The sequence below is a fragment of the Mizuhopecten yessoensis genome, unplaced genomic scaffold (genome assembly GCF_002113885.1).
Source record: "Mizuhopecten yessoensis strain PY_sf001 unplaced genomic scaffold, ASM211388v2 scaffold2589, whole genome shotgun sequence".
Classification (NCBI taxonomy): Eukaryota; Metazoa; Mollusca; class Bivalvia; order Pectinida; family Pectinidae; genus Mizuhopecten; species Mizuhopecten yessoensis.
Window position 1 is genome coordinate 85,028 of NW_018404621.1, and position 9,461 is coordinate 94,488.

At 34.5% G+C, this 9,461-nt stretch overlaps 1 protein-coding gene across 3 annotated transcripts in view; it reads right to left on the minus strand.

The window, feature by feature from the left end:
- Positions 1 to 807: 807 nt before the first annotated feature.
- The window catches only part of LOC110446139 (coatomer subunit beta'-like), a 21,077-nt gene continuing 12,423 nt past the window's right edge, over positions 808 to 9,461 (minus strand). Inside the window, exons 18-22 of one of the 3 annotated variants that reach the window (XM_021491132.1) lie at positions 8,672 to 8,852; positions 7,458 to 7,586; positions 6,613 to 6,765; positions 6,221 to 6,250; positions 808 to 2,904 (exon numbers count right to left, since the gene is read on the minus strand). In XM_021491132.1, the coding sequence (XP_021346807.1) occupies positions 2,869 to 2,904; positions 6,221 to 6,250; positions 6,613 to 6,765; positions 7,458 to 7,586; positions 8,672 to 8,852 (529 nt within the window). In that variant the 3' untranslated portion in view covers positions 808 to 2,868. Of the gene's footprint in view, positions 2,905 to 6,220; positions 6,251 to 6,612; positions 6,769 to 7,457; positions 7,587 to 8,671; positions 8,853 to 9,461 lie in introns of all 3 variants that reach the window. The other 2 variants (XM_021491131.1, XM_021491133.1) reach the window with 2 other exon arrangements.

Here is a 9,461-nt window from a genome sequence, read left to right on the forward strand (position 1 = left end):
CAGTTTGATTTTGATTTTTCATCGTGAACATGATTTCAGATTAAAATATAAGAGTTCATAAAATACTCCTTAAACAAACTCGCCATTTTGAGATTAAATCTTGTTTCAGATTTGTGTTGTTAACTTTACCAACAAACTTTAACCTAACTGTGTTTTGCTGATGTCAATACATGCATAAGCAATAAGTATTGTAAAAACCTTGTATAATAAATCATGTATTTGTACAACTGTGCTTGTATATCATTGTTCTTTTGTTATGTCCCTGAAACGTTATTACATTTGTACATTGGCTATTTTCTCTATGTCCAATCTGTCCATTTTTCCATGAAAAAGGATAAGTGAAATAAAAGACTGTAAATACATTGTACAGTTTATGTTGACTTTTAATGATCTTGAGGAAAGCGAGTTTAGAAATGGAAGTTGGGGGGAGGGACTAAAGTGAATATCAAGGCTTTTTGTGCAGATGATGATGCTTTGGACATCAGTTTGTGCTGATATTTCTTTTACTTTGAGGGAATATGTACAATATTGATATATTGTCATAGAATTTAAATTTCAAATAAGACTCTGTGGGGCCTGGAGCTAATCCTGGTAGCATGAGTCTGGTCATCTCTTCATGTCCAACAAGAATGGGTACAAACAAGTTGTTAGGTAACATTAATGAAACCTTTTAAGAAAGCTCTCCATAAGGTAGAACATCTCCTGCAAGTTTAACACAGTCAGTTTGGTTGTGACAAGTCTAGAATCTACATATAAATGCTGCTTCCCACACACATCATAAACAGATGAAAGAATAAATGAAAAGAATTTATATTTTTTAGTGTTTATTCATCCATACATCTACTCCCTGACCTTTACATTATATATATCTGTACTTCTCCATCCATACACATACATGCTATAAGAGAATCATCACACATTATTTTCACAACTGACACAGTAAAACGTTGTTTATTTATAGCTTTGTTACTGTGAAATTGTGAAGCCTTGAAACATGTAATTTTTCAAAGATTTTCACCTTTTTAAGCCTCTTAACATATTGACGTCTTTTTTTCCCCAAATTGCAACTGCTTACAAAAAGAAAATCAATTTTATTAGCCATTCAGGTGATACTCTGACACTAAGTGCCCATATCATTGAAGCACAAAAAGAAATATGATATTATAATAAAAGAAAATGTTTATGTTCACACATTTTCACCCTTCAAACAATTATAAATAAATTCATCAGCTGACTGTAACAGACTGAAAATGTTATTTGCAGTATCATGCAACAAACACAACTGACATCAATCACATCTTTCGGAAACTCACAAATAAAAGGTGATTGACAGTAAGCATATCCGTGCCAGCATATATAAATTGGGCTCCTATCACACTGATCCACTGTACTGTTCCATGTGTAGTAATAATAATAATTATAATAATAATTCGAGGTTCTTATATACCACTTTATCACAACCTAGTTGGTAGGGCGTCTCAAAGCAGTTCACAAATTATTTTCCGTGGTTATAGGGCCTTTGCAACCAGCCAATAACTTTCTCAACTCCCTGGGGAGCATACAGCCGGTGCTGCCATTTCAGAGCTCACAGCTAGCATTAAACAGTTCTAGCACTGCCCAACCACATACTCATTTACAGCCGAGTAGACTGGAACAAGCAGAGTAAAGTATCTTGCTCAAAGATACAACACAGTGCCGTGCCGTGACTCAAACCCGCGACCCTTCGGTCACGAGCCCGGCGTCCTACCACTAGACTACCGTGCCTCCTGAACATGAAGTCACCATCAGTGACAAGTAGAGCAACTAGGAGATAGTCTCACTCCACTGTATATATACATAGCACCTATAGCACTTATTTTACTTGTTTGGGTTTTGTAGCCTAAATTTGTTTACACAAAATGAAGGAAGGGTTTTGTAGCCAAAATTTGTTTACACAAAATGAAGGAAGAGTTTTCTGAAAATTTAACATAACATATTTGTTCCAATAACAGAATTTTGACACCAGCAAAATAGGAGCTCTTATATAGGCAGTCCTCTCACAATCAGTAATTTGCTGTATCATGCAACAAAAATACAAAACAAAATTGAAATAAATAATATAAAATCGTTCGTAGCAGTAGATCTTTCTCTGTAGTGAATATCTCTATACTTTTTTTGTATTTTAAGATATAATTTAGATATTAATAATTCAATGGCATACAGCTGGTTGCTGCTCTTAGATACAGACCTAACCAGTCACGATGTTGTGAATAACTGACACAAGATTGTAACGTCAGAATCATCCTGATATTTTTATGTATCTGACTCACATCTGTACACACTACTTTCAGTAGGTCTGATTGGAAAATTCTTGTTAATAAGCTGAGTGTATTTAAAAATGATAAACAACATGACAAGCTAAGACATTAATGATACCAGTATCGAGGATCTAGATAGCAATATAGTCAGTGTAAAATATTTCTGTCTTTTTTTCATCAGTATCTGAAATCACATGGTTTTCTTACAAACAGATAAAACATGAAATGGAAAAAATATGCTATTTCATTTCTAGTGTGATGTTAGGGTGAAAGTTCATGATTTCTGGAAATATATTTGACAATGCCATAAAAGGTAGAGTCTGGTTTGCAGACATATACACATTCCAGTTACATTAAAGTCAAGTACATCAACATTTCCATCTTCAAAGGATATTTGTCACAGTACTAATTCATTGTTCCACAGATCCTCTGATAACCATGCATTCAAATGATGGGAGATTGATTTTGCTGAATCCGAGTTCTTTAGATATTATCCCTGCATGTATGCATTGCCTTGTTCCCAGTCTTTATATATCACACTGCTTGTATATACAGGATCCCTATAACTCCCTCAATCTTCAAGAAACTCTTCATCCAAATTCACATCCTAGAAAAAGAAAAAGAAAAACTCCATTTTTACAATCAAACTCTGTTTTAATATTGTTTAACTAACAAGTTTTCAGGCTAAACACAAGCACTAACTTCAGACTTTCAATTTATACTTCTGTTCATATTAAGGGGGATAAGTCACAGGAATTAGTCAATACCTTGTTGAAGGGGAATTCATCAATATCTTGTTGAAGGGGAATTAGCCAATATCTTGTTGATGGGAAATTTATAGTCAATATCTAGTTAAAAGGGAATTGGTCAATATTTTGTTGAATGGGAATTAGTCAATATATTGTTGAAAGGGAATTAGTCAATATTTTGTTGAAGGGGAATTCATCAATATCTTATTTAACAGGAATTAGTCGATATCTTGTTGAAGGGGAATTAGTCAAAACCTTGTTGAAAGGGAATTAGTCCATATTTTGTTGAAAGGGAACTAGTCCATATCTTGTTGAAGGGGAATTAGTCAATATCTTATTGAAGGGGAATTAGTCAATATCTTGTTGAAGGGGGATTAGTCAATATCTTATTGAAGGGGAATTCATCAATATCTTTTTGAAGGGGAATCCTCACTAGTCAACAATATATATTGTCTCAATGCAGTATATTTATCAGGCCATGCTGCTGTCATTGTAAGAAAAACTATCTGTAAAATGCAAATACGCTTTCAGGATAAATGTTATTGATATTTGTAACAGATACAGACGGCTAATCTAGAATGATCGCAGGTGTGCGTCACCAGCTGTCACGCTAGGAATAATCAAGGGTTAGTATACATAACAATGTAAGTGTTACTCACCACCAGTTTAATCATACATTACAATTGAGTATAACATAACTCATGTATACATTAGAATCTGGTGTAAACACCACGTAACAGGAGAATAAAGAACCATCTATATATCAAGACATTTCTTTAAGAGATTAATACTGCTAAAAACTTCTAAACAGTAGGTTTAAACTTATGAAATAATTAACAAACAAAAAAAAGATTTATAATAAATGTTATAATCAAAATATACATATATGTTTATGATGAAAATGGAAATTAGAAACAAGTTCTTAATCATTACTAAGTATATTACAACACAACAGTGTTATTTAGCCATTTAAAACTACATCTGGCTATATCTTATTATCAAAAAATGCCATGTTTTTCTTGTGAGTAAGCATTTGATTTAATTTCATTCAAGTCACAAACTGTTCATGTTAGATATACACATTATTCGGATTAAATTCTGTTGTCATAAATTCTTTTACCATTTTGTTATTAATATTTAGTATACTGCTAGCTAATTTAGTTAAGGTTTAATAAACAGTACAAGGTTCTCAAATTACCAGACATTCATACAAAACATCCCATTGCCACCAACATATTATAAATCAGCATTAAAGTACACCACTAGCTAATTGAATATGGGACTGCTAAATTGTATGCACCCTCACCAAACTTTCACACTAAACATCCGATGTTGGATATTGAAACAGCATTATTACACATGAATAAAACTCTCAGAACTTTCATACCAAATGAACCGGATATGAGTTGAATTTAAGTGAATTATAAGGAGGACACCTGAAGTGACACACCGACCAGTGGGAACACATCCAATAGGGAATCAATACCTAACCGTCTTGGTTATAGGCAAGAGCGCTATCAACTGTGCCAACGACCCATGTTTTATTGTTACATGGGTCGTTGACACAGTTGATAGCGCTCTTGCCTTTAACCAAGACGGTTAGGTTTGATTCCCTATTGGATGTGTTAGCCTCACTAACACTTATACATGGGTCGTTGACACAGTTGATAGCGCTCTTGCCTTTAACCAAGATGGTTAGGTTTGATTCCCTATTGGATGTGTTAGCCTGACTAACACTTATACATGGGGCGTTGACACAGTTGATAGCGCTCTTGCCTTTAACCAAGACGGTTAGGGTTGATTCCCTATTGGATGTGTTAGCCTCACTAACGCTAATACATGGGGCGTTGGCACAGTTGATAGCGCTCTTGCCTTTGACCAAGACGGTTAGGTTTGATTCCCTATTGGATGTGTTAGCCTCACTAACGCTAATACATGGGGCGTTGGCACAGTTGATAGCGCTCTTGCCTTTGACCAAGACGGTTAGGTTTGATTCCCTATTGGATGTGTTAGCCTCACTAACGCTAATACATGGGGCGTTGGCACAGTTGATAGCGCTCTTGCCTTTGACCAAGACGGTTAGGTTTGATTCCCTATTGGATGTGTTAGCCTCACTAACACTAATACATGGGGCGTTGGCACAGTTGATAGTACTCTTGCCTTTAACCAAGACGGTTAGGTTTGATTCCCTATTGGATGTGTTCCCACTGGTCAGTGTGTCACTCCCTGTTTTTGTTCAAATAGGTCGGGAAAAAAACAACTGAATTTTCAAAATAGTAGCTAGCTATATATAGTCAAAACGCTGTTTAACATCTTCTGAGTTAATTCTGGAAATTGGAATCAGAGAAAATCACCATTTAGGTTTTTATATGAAGAGGTTATTCTGTAATTCTGTTATGAACTATTCCAACCTTTGAATTGGAAGAGGCTAAATGTGTCTTCAGGGGTGAATGAGTTAATATGTGGAATATCCCTATCCTACATCCGCTCGTACACATATAGGAACTACATGTTAGCCAGCATAAACCTAGTAACACCAATTCTTTTGTTAGTAACAATCATGTTATTTTGGAACTACTTGTAAGAAACCTAAACCTTCTGATATAAGTAACATACACCTACATGCATCATGACTACTGACAAGTACACAGACAGGTCAGCAAGAGCCCCTTTGTGAGTCTTTACCATGTATATCCACCGTGATTGAAGAGCAAAAACCATAGCACTCAACTTAGGATTTTTAAGAATATACTATTGTTTGAACAATTTAGAAATAGTACTCTTGTTTCAGTTCATATATAAAATGTTTATGTTTTGGAAATGATTGTTATATTTTACATTCTTGTATAGCAAGTGAGATTTCCGTTTTAATGCGATAAAGAAAAAAAAATATGTCTGTCAGAATTAATGTTTTTCTCCCCTTTTTTAACGGCTAGATATTTTTCTCTCATCATTGTCTCTGGTCCATCAAACTAAGACATTTTGTCACTGGCCAGTTATTTTTGGAAAAGTTAGAATAAAAATGTTTGACAAATTGTTATAATGACATGCTTCTAATGTTTGATCAATGGTGAGATGCAGTAATGTAACTAAGGCATTCAGAAACAAAAAGCACCTTAAAACCAAAACTAAAGCAATGATACACATAGATAAATCACACACTGATCCGCTTACCTCCTCATTTATTTCTTTGTCATCTACTTCCTACAAGGAGAGTAGTTCATTGTTTGTTTTTATTTGGTGATTAATTCAAAACAAAGCACCAAATTAAGTAATATTAAATATCAAACAGCAAAACAGGTCTGAAGAAATAAAACAGTAACTAAAGAATCAGCAAAAAAATCACACAGTGAAAACGCTAAAGCAATGAAAATGAGACCAAGATCTGAAGTTATGGAAACTAATCATTAATGTCTGCATGTCGTGATGGATGTTACGGGTTTTGTCACTTCCCATCCCAACATATGAGGCTAGTATGATACAATTAAAGATTATTTATCATAAAATTAGTAATTTCAAGTAGTAAATATAAGCATTAGGTTCTTTTATTATCGATAGTTACTTACCAGAGTGTCTATGTTATCTATGTTTAGGTTTTCGAGGTCCAGCTCTAACTCCTGTTCAATGTCAGCCATGTCTGCACTTGATATTTGTCCATCTTGTGTGGGAGTGTCAGATTGTGGCTCTGATGATTCTTCTACTTTTGCCTCGACTGGCTTCTGCTATATGAAACATGGAAACATTTATTATTGTTCCTAAGCAGAAGATTTAATCCGAAGCGATACAGTCAATTTGCCAGATAATCAGAACATTATTGTACAAGTGCTAAAATGGAAATGGAACTTAGAAACAGTCATCCCACAAATTAACTAATATGCAATTGAAAGAATACAAGTTTACACATACACCAAGTTTCATTTTGATCAGACTACTATTACTTAGTTGAGGCCACAGAATAAATCTTCAATTCTGAAACTCAAAAATGTTGGTTGTCTCATCAAAATCATACCACCTATGGTTTGTTTATAACAAAGAGTGAACAAAATCTGTCAAATTATTGCCATTAATGCCTTCTGTAAATAGAGACTTTCCAATTCCTTGACCTGATAGTGCATGAATCTTGTCTGAAACACATCCATCAAGAATGAACAGAAGTATTAAGTATATCATTAAATTAAAACAAAAGTTCTACCCTGAAATATCTCGGCTAGTAGCCAAGGGCTTACAGGACTCATTGCTCCCTTCTTTTGAACAAGTCTTGATTTGATTCCCAAACTAATAACTTCCAACCAAGTTTGGTTTAACTTGTTTCACTTTGTTAAATACGAGTAGCTGAGACACCTTAATTTTTTTGCTGTCAGGTGTGCTTCAAAGGAGCTGGATAACTAAATTCTGATTGGTGATGTGTTACCTGTGGCACAGGTGCTGAGGCTTCCTCAAACTCCTCATCCTCATCCTGCACCCCGTTGGGTGAGAAATGGAATGCTCCTCTTTCTTCAGCCTGATTCATCTCATCAACTGGTACACGACCGGTGTTGGGCTACAATATATATATAAACTGTCCTCATCCTGGTGTTTTAATAATGATGGTTACGTTTTATATCAACCACATTTTCTTTCAAATCAGAAAAACTAATAGTTCTTTAATATTTCAGGTCAAAATAAGTGCCTGAGTATGTTAGTTAGAAATACTGCATGATAAGGCCTACAAAGTTCATTTTTAGTTTCTCAGGCCAATTTTTTTTCGAAAAATGATGGAGGAGGAGGCCCTTTATAGCCCTCATAAAGGTGAGGAGGGAGGCACTTAATTGTCCAAACTGTGTTTTGTAATGATTTAGTATTAGATCATCTATTACAATACACTATCAATTGTTTTATTGCTGCATCACAGCTATTTACTTTTTTTAAAAGATTTTGAAATTCAGCAGTAAATTGTGGATTTTAATGGTAGCTCATTTAATTATAGAGGATCTGTCATAAGTTTCCCTTCATATTAGATTTATGATACAAGTTTTGATTTTTTCTTGTTTGTGAGTCTCTGGCGAGCAAATATGAAAATTCCAAAACGAGTATCATAAATCTGATATGAAGGGAAACGAATGACAGATTCTTTTTATCATATAATACAAATAAACTGTATAATTGTGATCTGAAACGAATATTTTGCACTTGGTCACCTCTGAAACAATGAAAATTGCGTCTGCTTCACAATGACGTGATGGCACATTGTGTAATGTAATGGCTTTATAACACTGCATAACACGATATTCATATGATAATTATATATATGTTTTTATGAATTAGGCCAATACCAATATTTGTAGGGGTCAGGTATTTCACAGATAAATGTTTCTGATTGGTCATTTGTCAAACTGATATATATTTTGCATGTATGCGAAAGATATTTCTAACAAGTCTTAATCCATGTGTTCAAAATGTTGACTAGAATCTAGAAAAACATACTTTCAATTATTGTTTAATGCACCAATGTTTCAGTGAAATGATAATCCATGAAGTGCTTAATATATTTATACACATAGAAATAACTTGTTAGAATATAAATAAGGCATTGTATGTGAATGACAATTCTGTATTGGGATATATCCTGTCGAGGTTGCCACTTACTGGGACACTTGGGTAGCTGTTGGCGGGAAGAAGTTGGGATCGTTGTGGCTTAAGATATTGTTCCGTCTTTAAAGCATCCTTAAGACCTGGAAACAGGTTTTCATACTCTGCAGGATCAGCCAGGGAACTAGCGGCCTTCTGATTCACCTTCGACAGCTGCTCCCTCCACAGCCCTACTACCCTGCAAACATTCATCATTGACCAATAAGCTTATATTGCTTAGTCGGAATACATTGGTGGAAACAAGAATTCCATGCATAGAATTTATTTTACTTCAAACTTAACCTTTGTCTTAGTGTAATATTAATATTGATAAAGTTTCATCAGAAACCAGTTAAATTTATGAATGTTATCATGCCAAAACTGCTAACCAATCGAGTGCAATAAGCTAATTTTAATCATGAACAGATTTGGCTCAAATTTTATCAACATAACCTTAGACTTTGTATATTGTACATCCTTATCAAGTTTTATTAAATCAAACAACACTTAAGACAAGAGGCCCAAGGGCCTTAGCGGTCACCTGAGTTATATCATAGGTACTGGTAGCTTTATTTTATTGTTTAGATATGATGTGGAAATCAGCATGTAAACTAAGTGAAATACAATACTTGTCATGTCATCAATGGATAAGAATTTGAAAATATTGGTAAATGTTCCCTTTGGGGCCCCGCCCTAGCCCCTGGGGATGGGGCAGGAATCCCAATTTTAAAAAGTAATACTCTCATTCACCCAAGATGATTCTGACTAAGTTTGAGTAATTTTCTGCTGAAAATGGATAAAATATATA